The 21,741-nt window shown below is 46.1% G+C and overlaps 1 protein-coding gene across 11 annotated transcripts in view; it reads left to right on the top strand.

Annotated features, from left to right (window-relative positions):
• Positions 1 to 21,741, top strand: part of pkp4 (plakophilin 4) — a 110,714-nt gene that overhangs the window by 29,874 nt on the left and 59,099 nt on the right. For all 11 annotated transcript variants that reach the window (XM_029703344.1, XM_029703337.1, XM_029703336.1 and 8 more), the window contains one exon: positions 13,929 to 14,041. In XM_029703344.1, coding sequence (XP_029559204.1) covers positions 13,929 to 14,041 — 113 coding nt within the window. The remainder of the gene's footprint in view (positions 1 to 13,928; positions 14,042 to 21,741) is intronic.

Here is a 21,741-nt window from a genome sequence, read left to right as displayed (position 1 = left end):
GTAGTGCACTACTTTAAACACGAAGAATCTGTCTGCTGAATTGCCTTTTCTGGCCGACCAGGGCACACTTGTTATGACCCTGCCTATGTCTGGCTTAGCCTCATATACACATACACACACACACACACACACACACACACACACACACACACACACACACACACACACACACACACACACACACACACACACAGATGTTTGTTTTACTATCCTTGAACCAAACAGTTTATTCCCACACAAAATACATTTTCCCTGACCCCTAAAGCCAACCCTTAACCTAACTCTAACCTTAACCCCAAAACCCTAACCCTAATTCTAACCCTAAACCTAACCCCAAAGCCTAAAAAAGCCTTTTTCTTTGTGGGGACCGGTGTAATGTTCCCACAATTGTCCTTGTTTTACTATCGTTGTGAGGACTTCTGGTCCCCACAAGGATAGTAAATCCAAACCACACACACACACACACACACACACACACACACACACACACAGCCTTTCCTCTGCAGCTGGTGTGTGGTGTAGTAAAGTACTGCTCAGAGGGGGGTGTCCTTGCTTTGAGTGCTCAAAATGTGACGACCTCTTTATCCCTCTTGAGATCACAATGCAATGCTTCCTCCATTCTGGCAGACTGATCCAAGTGACCTCTGTGTGGACCTGTGTTTCTTGGAGCTGGAGAAGTTAAAGAAATACAATCATTTGGCCGTTGACTAAAAGGCAGGGTTTGACTTTTTTGTGGAATTTCTACATCTGCTGCTCGAGAAAAGCAGGAGTTAGGTTCAAATTGCCATGATGGCAGAAGCAGTTCCACCACTGCGGGTGAACTAAGGCCTGTAAATACAATCGACTAGGAAGCTAGCTACCTCTGGCCTTACCTCCTCCTCCTTCTTCTTTTCTCACCTACTGCTGTGACAGGCTAGGAGAAATCTGAAAGCATTCCCGCCTCGATTATAGCCATAAAAAAGGGATGCCCTTCTTGGAGCAATTATCCTGGAGAGTGAGAGAGGGAGAAATGGACAGACAGAGAACAGAGCAGTGGCTGCAGCCTGTCGGCTGTTTCACTGTGCTGTTCAGCAGGAGCCTGATGTCACTGCAGAGGCTGACTGACTGGCAGAACGGAGGGCAGATAATCTGCTGCCAACGTGACGTGATGACAGAGGGGAGCAGTGTGTACTGGGCTGACCCTGGCACACACAGGCCTGTCTGTGTGTTTAAACCCAGCCCAGGGACAACCCTCTCCTTTCCTCCGTATCTCCATCAGTGTCATCAGTAGTAGGCAGGAAGGCATCAACAGAAGCGTGACAAAGACCAGGTACCAGTGCGACTGAGACTAGAGCTGTGGCGGGGACCGTATTACCGCCACACCGGCGGTCACTAGTCATGAAGGCAGTCAAATTCCACATGATCGTTTAGTCACGGTAATTGGGCTTCGCCAAGCTCTGATACTGCTGATGGTCATTAGTAACCTACCAAACTTGCTAACTGCCTGGCACTCAGCATTCTGTTGTCCCTCTAATCACTCTGACATCAATGCAAATGTGATAAGAAATTGAATCAAACACTGCATGAGAGCCCATGAGCTCATGTTGCGCAACATTTCTATAGGCTATGCAATTGTGGGAGAAAACAGAGTGATGGCCTCTATTAAAAAGAGGAGGATCCCATCAGCTTTCAATAGGCTAGGCCTACGATATTTATTTCTCAACTTTCCTAATATAAAGCACATTGCTTATCTTTACAACAGGAGTATAGCCTACCTGGCTGGCATGAAAATGAACCACGGGAAAAGCGTCCTCCATTCGCTATTTAAGAGCATTAAGAGCGTAGATGGCATGTATTTTTTCCCCCTGCCCCTGTTTCGAGACAGGCGCATAATAATAGTCAATTCTAAATCGAAACAAATGTTACACATATATTATTTAGTATATGTAAAGACAAGATTAAATCAAGAATAGTCTGATAGGTGACAATATTAGCATATCACTTGTGAATTTTATATTATCACTTGTGAATGATGCCCAGCGTAAGGCAAGAAACAATGCCTTTTCCCCCCCGACTTTTTTGACACCTCATGTAGTCTAGCCCATAGGCCTGTATGTTTTTATAAGGGTTGTATCACAACTAAAGTGGCCAAATAACTTCTTAAAAATATGCACATTAATCCACTTTACAAGGGGTGTAGAGCCTAACTGGCATACATACGCAGCCTGCGAGTTTCAAGTTTGGGGACGATAATTTTCTCCATAAAAATTCACCTTTATAAGAAAAGCATTACATGCATAATCGCATTTGCGGTCATTTTTGTTAATGGTGTTTTCCTGCTATTGGAACATTCACGCTTATGCTGTGTGCGTATTGTTGCGCTTATAATGTGAAGAAATAGGCTATTAGGCTATCACATTTTAAGCTAAACGTTCTGATCTGTTGTGTCAGCCTCATTGCGTACATCTTTGAATTTTTTTATGCTAGTTGTTGTATTAATTTGGGATCTAACGCATCACACAACTGTCCCAGACTTTGTATGGAATATTTATTTGTCGTAACAGAATATAATAAAACCAACTTTTGTACTATGGGGGATAGTAGATTGACATAGGCTAGTGCTCTTGCTGTTCGTTAGGCCTACTCATCTTGTTGGCTGACGAAAAGTAAATGTGGACAGCTCTTCCAATATCTTCAATATGCAGCTCGGAATTTGATAAGGACGCGCACAGTTGCATCCCCGAAGTGTCTGTCTTCACTTGTAGCCTGTGAGAAAGACCCGATCACGTGATGGAGAGCCATGTGAGTGTGAGGTGCTTCGTAGCACAAACACTGGCAGCAGAAGGCATGGATTTGTTGGGGGTGCAATACGGCCACACAAAGGGGAAATTAGAGGCATTATCAAGTGCTTGACAAATTGTAAATGAGAGACTATTGGAGTGTACAGCCTGCGCAAAAAAAAACAAAGCAGAGCTCATGCATTTCAAGTTACTTTTTTCAAATCATCATTAGAGTCTCATCATGCAGCCTTACAAATCAAAACATATAGCCTAACGTTTGTAGAACAACTAATACCTCAGACAATAACATTGACGTATACGCTGGCTCGGTGAGCGAGTTTATAAGGAAGTGTATAGGAGATGTTGTACCCACTGTGATTATTAAAACCTTCCCTAACCAGAAACCGTGGATTGATGGCAGCATTCACGCAAAACTGAGAGCACGTACCACCGCATTTAATCAAGGCAAGGCGACTGGAAATTGTTAGAGATTACCTGTTAGATACTGCTGCACTGTCAGATCTAGAAGCATAAGCATTTCGCTACACTCGTAATAACATCTGCTAACCATGTGTATGTGACCGATTTGATACCTGTAAATTATGCATATAGGAATACCTAATTTCTTTGTTAACCGCTCAACACAGAGTAGCTGCATGTGCGCACTCCCTCAAATCGTTTGGAGAAAAATATCCTTTTTTATTTTATTCAGCTTTGTTCAATTGTATTCTTCATAATATAAATAATATAAAATAATGCCACGGAAGTCTAAGCAAATCTTGTCTGCTAAATGAACTAGTGTAGCCCACATCCATATGGCATAGCCAGATCAGGACCTAACATAAGGACAACTCAGAGTATGCTATTCTGTTCTTCTGAAATAGACTACATTTTCTTCATATCATGTTTCTTTTAGATCTGTCTAAAATAAATAATGGATTTATTGTGATGGTGTAGGAGATATTACATGGATTTATTAGACTTTTTAAAATGTAGATGTTCCCGAAGGTCCGCATCAGTGGCTTGTAGGCTATGTGTGGAAGCCAGGAGATGCTAAATGTGTTCATGTTAATTAATGGTCAATTACTGTGAGACCGACAGTTATTTGCTTGACATCACCGGCTGACGAAATTTCGTGACAGCCACAGCCCTAACTGGGACCAATAAGAAGCTTCTAGAACCATGGGGTGATGGTGTCATTACAGGAAGGATATACTCGGCCGTCCTACATATACTCGGCCGTACTACATATACTCGGCCGTCCTCACTCGGAATCCCTAAGGAAGACCAGAAAGCGGAGTAAGCGGTGCCAGGGTGGATTACCCATGAGCTCTAGCAGCTCTCTCAGAGATGTCCATCTCTCGGCAGCACAGAGCCCAGACTCTCCCACCAACGAGCACTGATGTAGGCTGAACTAACACTGCAGGTCAGCTTACCTACATCCCTTTGTTCACTGCAATAGCAGTATAACGGCAGGATCGAACGTTTCTACATTGCTCTCCCCATAGACAGACCGTGCCTGGTGCCACATTTTGGAAAATACTTAGCTATCGAGCTACCAGAGGAAATGTATGTTTGTGAGGCCCAGATGAATGGCAGTCCGAAAGGAAGAAATGATTGCCCTTCTTTGGCAGTGTTTGGATCTTTGTTGTGTCCTTAAAGACACACAGATTGGCTTTTGTGTTGCTTTTGTTCAGCTGCAGAAGGCATCATCATCAACTGCAGCAGCTTTTGTGGCACAGCCAGCCAGGCAGAACAACACAACTGCACAGCAGCCCTCTACCATCAGGCCGTTTTATGTGAGCTTGGAGGATATTGAATGCGTCCCAAATGGCACCCTTTTCCCTATCTGGTGCACTATGTTTGGTCAAGGCCCTATGGGCTCTGGTCAAAAGTAGTTTCTACACTATGTAGGGAATAGGGTACCATTTGGGACGTGGAAGGAGAGAGGGCGGGAACCCATTTTTGCTCTATCTAAAAGAGGATTCCTCTCATCTTATTTTGCATCTTATCAATGGCCGTTTTATCACAAAGAAAAGGACAGAGATTGGACCACAGACAAATTTGGACCGTTGGTCTCTCTCCAAAACCCACAAGATTCTCTATAGACTGTACTGCAGATGAGGTGGTTTGTAAGCTACACATCAGAAGACGGTGTCTGCACCCTATTCCTTAAGGAGTGCACTAAGTTTGAGCACCCATAGGGCTCTGGTCAAAAGTAGTGCACTACATGGGGAATAGGGTACCATTTGGGACTCAGGCTCTGTTTCTTCTCTCTCAGACAGCCTCCGTGCCAGGCGCTGGCTGTCACTTCAGCAGACACACAGATGACAGCCTCTTTAATGGCATTTTAATGATCTAGCCCAAGATGCAACTCCACTTTCATGTTTCCGATGCAGAAAGGAAAACGTCCTTCCTCTTCGTCCATCCTCTTATCTATGTCACAGATAGGGCTGATGCGGTGACCGTATTACCGCCACACCGGCGGTCACGAATCATGAAGGCATGATTCGTGTGTGTGTGTGTGTGTGTGTGTGTGTGTGTGTGTGTGTGTGTGTGTGTGTTCCCAAACAAGGACCAGTTGCACTCTGGTCCTCTGTAGACCTCCACAAGTCTGGTTCATCCTTGGGAGCAATTTCCAAACGTCTGAAGGTACCACATTCATCTGTACAAACAATAGTACACAAGTATAAACACCATGGGACCACGCAGCCGTCATACGGCTCAGGAAGGAGACGCGTTCTGTGTCCTAGAGATGAACGTACTTTGGTGCAAAAAGTGCAAATCAATCACAGAACAACAGCAAAGGACCTTGTGAAGATGCTGGAGGAAACAGGTACAAAGTATCTATTTCCACAGAAAAACGAGTTCTATATCGACATAACCTGTAAGGCCGCTCAGCAAGGAAGAAACCACTGCTCCAAAACCGCCATAAAAAAGCCAGACTACGGTTTGCAACTGCACATGGGAACAAAGATCGTACTTTTTGGAGAAATGTCCTCTGGTCTGATGAAACAAAAATAGAACTGTTTGGCCACAATGACCATCGTTATGTTTGGAGGAAAAAGGGGAAGGCTTGCAAGCCGAAGAACACCATCACAACTGTGAAGCACGGGGGTGGCAGCATCATGTTGTGGGGGTGCTTTGCTACAGGAGGGACTGGTGCACTTCACAAAATAGATGGCATCATGACGATGGAAATTATGTGGAAATATTGAAGCAACATCTCAAGACATCAGTCAGGAAGTTAAAGCTTGGTCGCAAATGGGTCTTCCAAATGGACAATGATCCCAAGCATACTTCCAAAGTTGTGGCAAAATGGCTTAAGGACAACAAAGTCAAGGTATTGGAGTGGCCATCACAAAGCCCTGACCTCAATCCTATAGAACATTTGTGGGCAGAACTGAAAAAGCGTGTGCGAGCAAGGAGGCCTACAAACCTGACTCAGTTACACCAGCTCTGTCAGGAGGAATGGTCCAAAATTCACCCAACTTATTGTGGGAAGCTTGTGGAAGGCTACTCGAAACGTTTGACCCAAGTTTAAATTGTTTAAGGCAATGCTACCAAATACTAATTGAGTGTATATAAACTTCTGACCCACTGGGAATGTGATGAAAGATATAAAAGCTGAAATAAATCATTCTCACTACTATTATTCTGACATTTCACATTCTTAAAATAAAGTGGTAATCCTAACTGACCTAAGACAGGGAATTTTTACTAAGATTAAATGTCAGGAATTGTGAAAAACTGAGTTTAAATGTAGTTGGCTAAGGTGTATGTAAAACTTCCGACTTCAACTGTATATACACGGAGTACCAGTACCAGATCAATGTGCAGAGGTACCAGGTACTTGAGGTAGATTTGTACATGAAGGCATCGTAAAAGATAACACTGAGAGTCAAATAAAGAACGGAGTAGCAGCAGCATATGAGGAGTGTAAAAGTGTGTGTGAGTGTGCACGTGTGTTTGTGTTGTGTCGGTGTGCATGTGTGTGTGTGAGGATTTTGTGTGGGAGTGACAGTGTAGTGTGTGGGAGTGAGTGTGTGTATATATAGTCCAGTGAGTGTGCATAGGGTCAGTGGAAGATGGAGTCAGTACAGATAGCTTGGGTACCATTCATTGACTATTTAGCAGAAGCTCTCGCGGAGCCTGTTGTTCCGAGATCCGGTACCATTTGCCTGGACGGTAGCCGAGTGAACAGTCTATGGCTCGGGTGGCTGATATAGTGGTCCAGGGCGCTGTCTGCTAATGCAGTCCCTTCATTAGTAATCTAAGTGAATGTCTTCATGTGAGAAGCTAGAGCTCTGAGGATCATATGTATAGAAGACCTTGAATGCCGCGCTTCACGTAGACTGTCATCAGAGAGGTCGGTTGACCCAATGTCAACAGGGATTCCTTTTCTATATGTGAAAATACTGAAACAGAATGTGAGGAATTTGCCTGGCTACCCATCCACATCACTCCAGCCAAACGCCACGCCCACTAAAGTTTCTTCTCCACGATGAGTCTGGATTTGCCTCCCTCCCCGATGATTTCTAGAATGCGAACACATTCTGACCGTTCTGATTGGTCCCAGAAACCGATGGGTTGGGCCGGATAATGACATGATCAACTTTGATACTCTGATTGCTTAGATTTGTTAGAGACGATCCAATCCCTAATGAATTTGTTTTCGTTCAACGCCCTTCGTTTTGAAGTCGCACAAACGGCTTCTACGGTGCCAGTTTCAGACTGAATGTATGTAGCGATCGATAGAGCAGCTGAATTAAATTCAGGGCGAGTCGTCTTGCAAGTGATGAATAGCATTCCATGAAATGTTATGAAATTCTTCATATCACTTGAGGTTTTTAGATGTAGTTACTAAGACCTTTTTAAGTAGTGTTGTAGGAGGCCTTGAAATCAGTTCTCTTGTTCAGTGCTTAGATTTTCTTGTTCACTTTGCTAGCATTGTGTTATGCATATTGCTTACAAATGTCTGTCACTACTGCAGCCTGTACATTCTTCCTCTCAAAATCAGAGTTTCGTCCCAAGGTGACTTTGTGTTGCAGTGATTTCCAGTGAGAAATAATGCTGTCTCTTTCTCTCTCCCTCTCTCCTCTCTCTCGCTCTCCCTCCCTCTCGCTCTCTTTTTCTCTTTCATACATATATATCTATCTATCCCTCCCACATTCAGCTATGTCGTGGGCCTCATTAGAATACGTTAGCAGCCACACACTGCTGCTGCTAGAGAGCAGAACTGTCAAGCCCCATTGCCACTTAATGAACAAATATGTTTCCAGAGATTTCTCTCAACCCCCGGTCAAGGAAAAAAAGCCATCTGCCTTAGTTACATAAAATGTCCCTCCGCATCCATAATGGAACTGCAGCCCTTTTGGATGACAAGCGTCCGCGCCCTCTTCCTGCAGCGCCCGGATCAGATCAGAACCCCAGTTTGAGCCCCAAATGGTTCCCAGGACCACCCATAAGTAAAATGTATGCACATGTGACTGTAAGTCCCTTTGGATAAAAGCATCTGGTTAAATGACATCTACTATTATATTTGCATGATCTGGCTGAGATTTTTATCTCGGCTTAAGGGCGTGATTACTATGTCGGAGCTGATGTTTGAGAGCCGACAAAGAGCGTTCCAAAAAAACCCGTGCTTCTTCTGGCCCAAGGCGGCCAATCCAGGGTCACCCAAACTAGCCCTCTGAACATGATGGCTCAATCATGCCCAATCAGGACATGAGGAGAGGAGAGCCTGTTGGAGTGGAAGGGATCAACAGCTTCTAGTCAGAGCCCGATACCTCTATATACTGTATGACTCTGCTACTAAAAATAAACTGACACAGCTGAGCCTGTATAACGTTGGCGGGACCTCACTTTGCCTGGCCTATAGGGCCAAAGACTGCTCTGCTTCTCTTCCTCTCTGGTATGACGTTACAATGCAGTCGCAGTCTTTCTAATTCTTCATGCGGGGTTGAACGTGACCTAGACTACCCAACTCTTTAATTCCTACTTGTTCTATTTCATAGAATTTCATTTTCAGCAGAGAAAATGTCATTTTTCAGGGTTTCGGAAAAATGTTGCGAGTGGCCCTCCGTTGTCTTATCACGATTGCGTCCCAAATGACCGGTGTTAAATGTAGTGCACTTCAAAGTATAAAGGGACCTCTCAATGGGATTTGCGGGATAAATAAAGGTTAAATAAGAAATAGGGGGCTCTTTTAGGATGTGGCCCATCATGTCAAGTGTAGACCTGTAGGTGGAGTGAGAGGACGTGCTGAGGCTGCACGACAGGACAGAGCAGAGTAGAGGCCAATGCTTGAAGCTTTGAGCTGAGTCTACCAGTCACTGTCCATTATGCGTCTGCAAGGGGTCATGCAACCTGTGGCGTGGTGGTATGTCATCTGTTTGTACTAGGCCCTATGAAGTAGGACAGGCCGAGACAGAGGGGGACAGGATCTGATTCAGCGCTGGGTGACAGGGCAGTCAGGCCCGAGGACTGACACTCATTGTCATGCCGAACAATGAGCAGAGCTTAGCAGAGCAAAGCGCATGTTGGTACAGGACGACCAGCCTTCATTGTCTCCAACCCTCCTTCCACTAAGCCTGGCACGGACCGAGGGGGGGGGAGAGAGGGCTCTCGCCTCACCCCCTCGCCGGCAACATGGGCTAGATAAACACGGGCCTTGTTTAATGGTCGTTACCCGCGGCCTTCGTCCTGACGCGTCGCATCATTAAGCTGAATAGATGTGTCCCATTTTGTGTTTCACTGACTCTGCAAACTCAATGAATTATACATGGGGACCAGAGCAGAGCCGGTCTGTTTGAGGCTGTAATGGACGCGCCACTTAGGCCGTGTTGTCTTGCTCTTGTTTCATTAGGTTGCCTCCTGTAGCAACAAGTACAGATGTAGGATCTTAATTTGAACCAGTTTGCTACACCGGAAAATAATCCTGCATCAACAGGAATTGTGAAATAATGGACAATTCTGTAGTCATTGATATACATTTTGTTTCGTAAAAGAAAATCAGTTCTTAAATTTCAAAGTGGAAATTACAAACCTTGGAAGTCTTTTTAAACCTCAAGTACACTATACATTTAAATGTAAAGTTCTCCTGCAAAAGGGTGATCAAATTACGATCCTACGTCTGTAACAGTCTGGTATGAGAAGCTAATGTATTGGATCCACATTTGTCGCGGGCTTCATAAGGCTTGTGATGACCTATACTCTGGAAATTCCTGTTGAAATGTATGAGAGGTAAAAGTCATAAAATATGTTTTCTTTTTTGCATCGTAGTCTAATAAAGGACAGGGAGAGGGACGTTGAGGACGACGTCTTAGTAATATTGATGGCCACCTGAGAGAGGAAAAGACAGCAGATGCAAGAGAGGAGGATTGTTTGCTGCAGGGTGGAGAAGGAGAGGCTAGCTAGCTCTGCTTCGTACAGGAAGCTCTGAATCTCCTCCGTGCAGGCAGGCAGGCATCCACAGTGGAGGCGGGCTATGGGATACAGAGCGTGGGTAGGACAGGCTTGGGGTACAGAGCGTGGGTAGGACAGGCTTGGGGTACTGAGCGTGGGTAGGACAGGCTTGGGGTACTGAGCGTGGGTAGGACAGGCTTGGGGTACAGAGCGTGGGTAGGACAGGTTTGGGGTACAGAGCGTGGGTAGGACAGGCTTGGGGTACTGAGCGTGGGTAAGACAGGTTTGGGGTACAGAGCGTGGGTAGGACAGGTTTGGGGTACAGAGCGTGGGTAGGACAGGCTTGGGGTACAGAGCATGGGTAGGACAGGTTTGGGGTACAGAGCGTGGGTAGGACAGGCTCGGAGCTGGGATCAAGCATTTAGAGCCATATGGCAGCAGCAGATGCCCCTCTGCCCTGTTTCATCAGAAACACAATCTGGATTCTATAGAAACCTGCTGCATTGGAGTTATTCAGTAGAAGAAGCAACACTGTTTGCCCTTGGCTGTGCATTATCTAGTAGCTCTGAGACCAGGTTTCCGCCCCTCGGACATTCAAGGCTGCACAGTCAAACAGGACATTAGATTAGAAGGCAAATAGATGGTGAACCAACCATGTTCATGGCATAAGACACCCATTTCTTTGTGTTTACTCACAAACATATGTACATCTTCAAGAATGTGTGATTTAAAGTGTTTTCCTGGTCATAAATGGTCCATGATAGGATCGTGTTGTATCATGTGACAAGTGTTTTCTGCAGTGAGCCAATGAGAAAGGGAGGAGGCTGTGGAACTGAAGCCTATCTGTTATTTTCTTCCTGGAAGGGTCGTTCACCCTTTCCATCCCAAATGGCACCCTATTCCCTATATAGGCTCTGGTCAAAAGTTGTGCAGTACATTTGATCACTCTTTTGTTGCTGAGAATCTTCCTGCACAGCGGGATATTTTACATTTACCTTTTAGTCATTTTGCAGACACTCTTATCCAGAGCGACTTACAGTAGTGAAAGCATACATTTCATACATTTTTCATACATACATTTTTTTCCCCGTACTGGTCCCCCGTGGGAAGCGAACCCACAACCCTGGCGTTGCAAACACCATGCTCTACCAACTGAGCTACAGGGGACCACCACGGATATGCAAACGTATCGTGTCTCCGAGGTTTAAAAAGGCTTCTAAAGTTTGTAATTTCCACTTTAAATTGTCAGACTTGATTTGCCCTGACTAAAATGTATCAAAGCCTCCCAAAAAAAAGGCCATGAATTATAATCCATATTATTTTCCTGCTGTAGCAGACTGGCTCAAATTAAGATCCTACGTCTGCACGTAGGGAATAGGGTGCCAGTTGGGACGTACCTCGTTACCTGTGTTTCTATCAGGCTCTCAAATGTACTTTCTTATACACAACAACACTCTCTGTACCACAATATTAACTCTTGGATCCCGGCGGGCCTACTTTTCTCTGTGACGACCACAACTCTCTTAGCCTACACCGTGAACTGTAAAGTCTATATGTTCAGAGGTTTTAGGGGCGTTTTGAAAGGATAGGGCCTTCTGTATCTGTTTTTAGACCCTGCTACTCTGCTGTAGTCTAAACAGATACTCCTGCGCTAGTGATTTGACAGCGTAGCCAGTTAAACTGCACACGCGCTTTGAAGAGATGCACCTGAAAGTGTAATGGGCAGAGACATGCACGTATCAGTGATGCGCTATCGGAGACGTTTAATAGTAGATGTAATGTGGTGTGAGTGCTGCAGTGCTGCTGAGAGTGCACGGGGATAGGTACAAGCTGTTGGGTTTGCGCGCGCGCGCGCACGCACACACACACACACACACACACACACACACACACACACACACACACACACACACACACAGTACACTAGCGCTGTTAGATTGCGGTGCTGAGCTTCATTCAGATGGATGAGCAGTTACAAGATCACCCGGGGACATATTTTGCCAGACGTCACTAAAAAGATACCGTCGTCTCGCAGACCGTGAACTTTTAGTATGTTTGATTTAAATAACAGAGAACCTGGAATAGCAAGACTCGGGCTAAACCGATAAGGAGATTTCGTCTCAACGCGTTCTCTATGCCACTACCTTTTGTTGACTACATCTATACAATAGTTTGGTTTTACAAATGTGCACTCAGGTTCTTTTGATTCTTGAAACAGAAAATTAGTTTCCCTCGTTTATTCCGCACGTCTCTAGAGCGGCTGCCGCGAAGGATTTATTGAACGTTTCCTTCTAAAGTAGATCAGTGTCAGTCTTCCTGTCAGGACAGAGGGCTGTAATATACTCTACAGAGGGGTCTGTTTCAGTCCCCGTTACAGAGTAGTATCCTCTGTTCTGTGTGTGCTAGCGGCGGGAGCAGAGCCACCGTGTAGATGTTCCTCCTTCCTGAGGAAACTGCAGCGTGGCCTGTGTCTCTGTCTCTCTCTCTGTGTGTGGAGTGGCAGGGCTTAGCAGAGCTCCCCTCTCCCCTCTCTGCAGCAGCCAGGCTGCACATGGCCACTACTGAGCCAGGGGAGAGGATAGCAGAGGAGGGGAGGGCACAAGGCAATGCAAGGCAGGCGGAGGAGGGGGGTAAGGAGGGAGGGAGGGCGGGCGAGCACTAGCTAACGCTCTCTTCTGAGCCAAATGAGTCTCCAGTCAGGAGAGGCATTCTCGTGGCACCTCCAGAAGTTAAAGAGGGGTGGTGGAGATGAGGCGTGAAACGTGGGCAGCCTGAAGCCACAGGGACAGTGGCTAACTGTGACTGGCTACAGTTATATGGAGGGGGCTACAGCTGGGCTGGGGAGAGCGAGAGAGCTAGTCTAGCTAGATTATCGCCTATTAAGGTGAGTGGGAATGGGTCTGTGTACGTGAGAGAAAGGGAGAGAAACAGACTGAGTCCCGGCATGTCTGTGTGTGACGGTGCGGGGGTGGCATGGGTGCATGGAAAGGGCTGTGTGTGATGTATGGTTGTAGTAGTTTGTGTGTGTGTGTGTGTGTGTGTGTGTGTGTTATGTATACACGTAGGTCTAGTAGTGTACTGTGTGTCCGCGCGTTTGTATATGTGAGGCTCTCTTCCTGTGACATGCTGCAGTGCTTGAAGCCAGGCTGACACACAGAGAGAGCCCAGGTAGAACCCTCGGCAGACAGCCTCACTGGGGTTCGATAATTAGAAAAGTCCGATGCTGCTTCCTGCATTGCTCCCTGCGGACAAGCTAGTAGAAGCAAGGTTGAATAACACTGTTTTTGCCCAGGCTAAAGTGGTACTTCAATCTTGGTGTGTGGGCTGTGCATTGTGATGCACGTGTGTGTGTGTGTGTGTGTGTGTGTGTGTGTGTGTGTGTGTGTGTGTGTGTGTGTGTGTGTGTGTGTGTGTGTGTGTGTGTGTGTGTGTGTGTGTGTGTGTGTGTGTGTGTGTGTGTGTGCGCGCGCGTTTCAAATGGTTACTTTGTTTTCCAAGGCGTAGCGTTTGTGTGTGTGTGTGTGTGTGTGGTGTTTTTGTACGTCCTCTATGGCGAGGCGTCTGTACACGCTTCTGTTCCTCAGAGCTGTCAAACTGTTATCCTTCCTCCTCGTCAGCATCATCCTCATCCATGTATTTTCATCGAACCAGGAAATCCCACTCGGACCAGAATACCTATTTTACAAGGCAGCCATTCTGTAAGGCATGGCATCTCTGACCTTGTGTTCCTGACTCTGTCTTGTCCTTACTGTCCTTCTGCAGGAGATCCAGTTTGAGAGGCTGACCAGGGAGCTGGAGGTGGAGAGACAGATTGTGGCCAATCAGCTGGAAAGATGCAGACTTGGGGCCGAATCGCCAGACACTGCTAGCGGCAGGTTAACGAGCGCACACACACACACGCTCATACACACATGCATGTATACACACATACACGTGCGTGCATGAAAGCACACACACACACTCACACACACACAGAGAGAGCCTACATGCTGGTCATAGCTTTGCACATAGCTACTTCCTCAGTTGCAGCAGTGGGCCGTAGTTGAACCTCTTGGCACAGGAATACAGTGGCGGCGAATCGACGTCTAAATGGACTGTGTATACGGAACGGAGATGGCGACGTCATCCTAGATGTTCTCATCAATTCGCCTTTCAGTTTGACGAGCCATGACATTGCTGTGGAAAACAAACGCACACAGTATGTTGTCTATGGTAGCAGATGTTGAAAAATGGTCGACGTGGACGGTAACAGGGGCTGTGTTTCAAAGTCATAAAAGACACACCTTCTCCTTATCCCCCTGGGGGGAATCCCCGCGGCCATCTTTGTCGTTGATTAGCCAAGCAAGGGAAGTTGGCAGTGTAAGCTCCTCGGCTCTCGTTTTTGATCGAGTTTGCGAGTGTACAATTATGTTCTTGACTGACTGGCCTAGTTAAATAAAGTTTCAATAAAACAAAATAAAAAATGTTCTGAAACGCCCAATTCAATTGGCGATGATTGTACATCCGCTAAGAAAAGTCAGCCAATACTTACAACCAACATTAATATGGAGAAGTCAACATACAAGTGTAAGTAAAAAAAACAAAACGAATGTAAATAAGTTAGAAATTGTGCTACTAATGCACATGATGGCTCAAACACGTCTCATAAAAGTAATTATGTTTTTGTTTGGTTAGCTTGTTGGAAACGTTAGCTTGTTGGAAACGTTAGCTTGTTGGAAACGTTACCTTGTGCACAACTTGCCCTGACATCATACTTATACATTGTAATTTTCGATATTACCTGATATAGTAGGATGGCTAACATTCAATGTCTGCGGATGAGTTGTCTTCCAGCCAAGATATGAAATGCAATCATACTTGACTGTAGAGCATATAAATCATACTTGACTGTAGAGCATATCAATCATACTTGACTGTAGAGCATATCAATCATAATTGACTGTAGAGCATATCAATCATAATTGACTGTAGAGCATATCAATCATAATTGACTGTAGCGCATATCAATCATAATTGACTGTAGCGCATATCAATCATACTTGACTGTAGAGCATATAAATCATACTTGACTGTAGAGCATATCAATCATACTTGACTGTAGAGCATATCAATCATAATTGACTGTAGAGCATATCAATCATACTTGACTGTAGAGCATATCAATCATACTTGACTGTAGAGCATATCAATCATACTTGACTGTAGAGCATATCAATCATACTTGACTGTAGAGCATATCAATCATACTTGACTGTAGAGCATATCAATCATACTTGACTGTAGAGTATATCAATCATAATTGACTGTAGAGCATATCAATCATAATTGACTGTAGAGCATATCAATCATACTTGACTGTAGAGCATATCAATCATACTTGACTGTAGAGCATATCAATCATACTTGACTGTAGAGCATATAAATCAGACTTGACTGTAGAGCATATAAATCATACTTGACTGTATATAAGGCACACAACAGTTCCATGGTGACTGAAAACACAACCGCAGGATGAACGAGCGACACATTCCCGGGCAAGAGCGGTCCATTTGAAGTTCACTCGTTCTTCCGTCGCCCCTCGCCCCGCAAGTGTCAACTCGTCAGACGTCATGCTACGGCATCAGAAGTGTCCACTTCATTTGAGGGGAGAGGGTGTGTCTTGTAAGTGTTTGGAATGCAGCCAGGGAGAAATGGCGGGATGTTCACGGCTTGGGCCTAATTTGCACACGTGTTTTTGCTAGCCGTTTTGCGTAGCTAATTGCGTTGCGTACTTGCATAGGGTATAAATGAGCCTTTAGTGAAGTGCTACTGTACTTTATAGGTTATAGGTTATCAAACATACAGTAATATAGGCTTTCACATCGGCTAGGCTACTGTTTACGTTCAAATCGCTGAGCTTTACCTAACTCTCCGCGCTGCATGCTCACGTTGAGACGCTATATGGACGTCCTCTTGTGTATTGCCGTTGCTGGATTTATTTAAGGAACTCCGTCCTAATTGGGACCCTGTTCCGCTAAATAGTGCGTTACTTTTGACAAGCGCTGGTCAAAAGTAGTGCACTATATAGGGAATAGGGTGCCATTGGTGACGCATCCTGTATCTAATTGGAAGATATGGTTTGAAGTAATCCACCAATGCAGCATTGGATAACAGTGAATAATATTTTTTTTTTGGGGGGGGGGGGTCATACCTCTTGGTGTTTCTGTTTGAAGAACGTGATGATGTGCTGTTGAGTAGGAATGTTAATTGTGAAATGCGGCTGGGGGAAAAAAAGAGAGGAGGTTAATGGCCTGTGACTTTTGAGGGGAAATTGCTTAATGGACACATTTTAGTGGCTGCTATTAATACCGGAGTTCTCTGTTGGTTTATGCATATCTCCGCTTTTATTAAGTCAGTCAGTCAGGGATGCACTGTGCTGCTGCGAGAAGATTATTATCGCTCTGCTTTCTTGACTAATGGAAAAGGCATGCCGGGTTGTGTGGCACACTGTCCGCGTCTGAAATGATACCCCGTGTAGTGCACTACTTTTGACCGCAGACGTAGGGAGTAGGGTGCCATTTCGGACACACAACGTGGATACAATGTGTTATGGTGATGAAATGCGGTCTCAAGTAGGTTTGTCTCTTTGTGGCTTGCCCGTTGGAAGTCATTTGCCATAGCCAGTGTAGTCCTATGTGGGTATAGTGCTTCCGCTCTTCAAAGTAGAGTGTACCCTGAATCAGGAAAGCTCCTTTCTTGACTAGTAATAACCCCGAGGTCCTCATATGAAGCATGTCCTCGTCCAATAGCAGCACTCAGTGTGAGTGTCCATTACAGCTCTCAGGGCTCAGCGGGCTGCAGATAGAGAGAGGCCTGGCCAGAGAGTCTCCAAACAAAGGCTGTCCTACAGGGAAAATTGTTGTCAAAATTGGCAAGCGGGCTATTTGCTGCTATCTCCTCCACAAGAGGCTTCTGCAGCCTCAATGAGAGTGGATCTTGTCATGATATTGATCCTGTTTGTTGACGTTAGCAAGGTACAAGTACCATTTCCTCCCTACAGGATAGGGGACATCATAACAGGGTGTGGTTTTACAGGGCTATTTTCAGCCTGGTCACTTCTTCTACACAATGAATTCCAGTCATGTGATGGCCATGGGTAGTTGGGAGAGGTTGGGGCCTTTTGGCGACCCTAGCCAGAGTAATCGGCTTTGGGAGGTCATATTATGTCCAGGATGGCCCGGTGGTCAGAGAGCTGTGTGGTGCTGCCTGCGCTGTACTGACTGGGTCGTTCCTACCCTGCGATGCCTTTTGGACCTATTCACTTTTGGGGGGAAAAGTGTGTGTGTGTGTGTATGTATGTATATATATATATTTTATATATATATATTTTTTTTTTGTCAGAAAAAGGACGTGTCACTTTCAGAAAAACACATTGGTCAAGCTCAGACATTTTTTTTTTTACAACCTATGCATAATCCTAACAGGGTGGAAATGTGGAGCCTAAATTAGCCATAGTGAGTGAGCGAGATTGAGCTAGCATAATGGTGAACACTTGAACATGAGTTTAACTTCTCTATCAAACATATTTTTACATTTTGAAATGTGGCTAATTTAATCTATCATTCAGCGTAACAGGATGGAAGTGTGACATACAGACCGACAACATGAAACGTGGAAAAATAGATTCAACTGAGTATTTATATTTATTTAGCTTTGCACTATTGTTTCCCCACCAAAGAAATGTCGACACTTCCTGAATGTGGTGTCATTGTAGGAAGGGGTTGTTTTCTTAAATGGAGAATTACAACAAGCTTACAGTGTGGAGAGCGATATCAGAGACACAGAGCACATCTTCTATTAAATAATAATAATGAATACAATAATCATGAAAAAAAAACGTTATTGATGATTGATGACTAAGAAAAGCGTTATTGATGATTGAAGACTAAGAAAAACGTTATTGATGATTGATGACTAGGAAAAACGTTATTGATGATTGATGACTAGGAAAAGCGTTATTGATGATTGATGACTAGGAAAAGCGTTATTGATGATTGATGACTAAGAAAAGCGTTATTGATGATTGATGACTAAGAAAAGCGTTATTGATGATTGATGACTAAGAAAAGCGTTATTGATGATTGATGACTAAGAAAAGCGTTATTGATGATTGATGACTAAGAAAAACGTTATTGATGATTGATGACTAAGAAAAGCGTTATTGATGATTGATGACTAAGAAAAGCGTTATTGATGATTGATGACTAAGAAAAGCGTTATTGATGATTGATGACTAAGAAAAGCGTTATTGATGATTGATGACTAGGAAAAGCGTTATTGATGATTGATGACTAGGAAAAACGTTATTGATGATTGATGACTAAGAAAAGCGTTATTGATGATTGATGACTAAGAAAAGCGTTATTGATGATTGATGACTAAGAAAAGCGTTATTGATGATTGAAAACTAAGAAAAACGTTATTGATGATTGATGACTAGGAAAAACGTTATTGATGATTGATGACTAGGAAAAGCGTTATTGATGATTGATGACTAGGAAAAGCGTTATTGATGATTGATGACTAGGAAAAATGTTATTGATGACTAGGAAAAGCGTTATTGATGACAACAACTAGGACTATAGTAGTCCTAGAATAAATATTTTATTATTTTATGCCTTATATGTCTTGTGGAAGTTGATGAATAACACCCGGGGACATGGCAAAAACACATCCACTGAAAAAAGAGTTAAAAAAAACATAACTCCCATACATATTTTTTTTAAGGTACCTTAAATTTAAATCCTTTTGGGATCTACATTTTACACTAAATAAGAAGTAATATTTCCTGCGTACAGAAAAGGCCCCGTATTGTAGGAATGACCTGACTGACTGGGTTGGGTAACGCTGCCTGTACTACTGACTGAGGAGGGCTGGGTAACGCTCCCTGTACTACTGACTGAGGAGGGCTGGGTAACGCTCCCTGTACTACTGACTGAGGAGGGCTGGGTAACGCTCCCTGTACTACTGACTGAGGAGGGCTGGGTAACGCTCCCTGTACTACTGACTGAGGAGGGCTGGGTAACGCTCCCTGTACTGTACTGAGGAGGGCTGGGTAACGCTCCCTGTACTACTGACTGAGGAGGGCTGGGTAACGCTCCCTGTACTACTGACTGAGGAGGGCTGGGTAACGCTCCCTGTACTACTGACTGAGGAGGGCTGGGTAATGCTCCCTGTACTACTGACTGAGGAGGGCTGGGTAACGCTCCCTGTACTACTGACTGAGGAGGGCTGGGTAACGCTCCCTGTACTACTGACTGAGGAGGGCTGGGTAACGCTCCCTGTACTACTGACTGAGGAGGGCTGGGTAACGCTCCCTGTACTACTGACTGAGGAGGGCTGGGTAACGCTCCCTGTACTACTGACTGAGGAGGGCTGGGTAACGCTCCCTGTACTACTGACTGAGGAGGGCTGGGTAACGCTCCCTGTACTACTGACTGAGGAGGGCTGGGTAACGCTCCCTGTACTACTGACTGAGGAGGGCTGGGTAACGCTCCCTGTACTACTGACTGAGGAGGGCTGGGTAACGCTCCCTGTACTACTGACTGAGGAGGGCTGGGTAACGCTCCCTGTACTACTGACTGAGGAGGGCTGGGTAACGCTCCCTGTACTACTGACTGAGGAGGGCTGGGTAACGCTCCCTGTACTACTGACTGAGGAGGGCTTGGGTAACGCTCCCTGTACTACTGACTGAGGAGGGCTGGGTAACGCTCCCTGTACTACTGACTGAGGAGGGTTGGGTAACGCTCCCTGTACTACTGACTGAGGAGGGCTGGGTAACGCTCCCTGTACTACTGACTGAGGAGGGCTGGGTAACGCTCCCTGTACTACTGACTGAGGAGGGTTGGGTAACGCTCCCTGTACTACTGACTGAGGAGGGCTGGGTAACGCTCCCTGTACTACTGACTGAGGAGGGCTGGGTAACGCTCCCTGTACTACTGACTGAGGAGGGCTGGGTAACGCTCCCTGTACTACTGACTGAGGAGGGCTGGGTAACGCTCCCTGTACTACTGACTGAGGAGGGTTGGGTAACGCTCCCTGTACTACTGACTGAGGAGGGCTGGGTAACGCTCCCTGTACTACTGACTGAGGAGGGCTGGGTAACGCTCCCTGTACTACTGACTGAGGAGGGCTGGGTAACGCTCCCTGTACTACTGACTGAGGAGGGCTGGGTAACGCTCCCTGTACTGTACTGAGGAGGGCTGGGTAACGCTACCTGTACTGTACTGAGGAGGGCTGGGTAACGCCTCCTCTACTGTACTGAGGAGGGCTGGGTAACGCTCCCTGTACTACTGACTGAGGAGGGCTGGGTAACGCTCCCTGTACTACTGACTGAGGAGGGCTGGGTAACGCTCCCTGTACTGTACTGAGGAGGGCTGGGTAACGCTCCCTGTACTGTACTGAGGAGGGCTGGGTAACGCTACCTGTACTGTACTGAGGAGGGCTGGGTAACGCTTCCTCTACTGTACTGAGGAGGGCTGGGTAACGCTCCCTGTACTACTGACTGAGGAGGGCTGGGTAACGCTCCCTGTACTACTGACTGAGGAGGGCTGGGTAACGCTCCCTGTACTGTACTGAGGAGGGCTGGGTAACGCTCCCTGTACTGACTGAGGAGGGCTGGGTAACGCTCCCTGTACTACTGACTGAGGAGGGCTGGGTAACGCTCCCTGTACTACTGACTGAGGAGGGCTGGGTAACGCTCCCTGTACTACTGACTGAGGAGGGCTGGGTAACGCTCCCTGTACTACTGACTGAGGAGGGCTGGGTAACGCTCCCTGTACTACTGACTGAGGAGGGCTGGGTAACGCTCCCTGTACTACTGACTGAGGAGGGCTGGGTAACGCTCCCTGTACTACTGACTGAGGAGGGCTGGGTAACGCTCCCTGTACTACTGACTGAGGAGGGCTGGGTAACGCTCCCTGTACTACTGACTGAGGAGGGCTGGGTAACGCTCCCTGTACTACTGACTGAGGAGGGCTGGGTAACGCTCCCTGTACTACTGACTGAGGAGGGCTGGGTAACGCTCCCTGTACTACTGACTGAGGAGGGCTGGGTAACGCTCCCTGTACTACTGACTGAGGAGGGCTGGGTAACGCTCCCTGTACTACTGACTGAGGAGGGCTGGGTAACGCTCCCTGTACTACTGACTGAGGAGGGCTGGGTAACGCTCCCTGTACTACTGACTGAGGAGGGCTGGGTAACGCTCCCTGTACTACTGACTGAGGAGGGCTGGGTAACGCTCCCTGTACTACTGACTGAGGAGGGCTGGGTAACGCTCCCTGTACTACTGACTGAGGAGGGCTGGGTAACGCTCCCTGTACTACTGACTGAGGAGGGCTGGGTAACGCTCCCTGTACTACTGACTGAGGAGGGCTGGGTAACGCTCCCTGTACTACTGACTGAGGAGGGTTGGGTAACGCTCCCTGTACTACTGACTGAGGAGGGCTGGGTAACGCTCCCTGTACTACTGACTGAGGAGGGCTGGGTAACGCTCCCTGTACTACTGACTGAGGAGGGTTGGGTAACGCTCCCTGTA

The sequence above is a fragment of the Salmo trutta genome, chromosome 20, assembly GCF_901001165.1.
Source record: "Salmo trutta chromosome 20, fSalTru1.1, whole genome shotgun sequence".
Classification (NCBI taxonomy): domain Eukaryota; kingdom Metazoa; phylum Chordata; class Actinopteri; order Salmoniformes; family Salmonidae; genus Salmo; species Salmo trutta.
The sequence above is the reverse complement of the archived record's forward strand: the minus strand, read 5'-3'. Positions and strand labels throughout refer to the sequence as shown.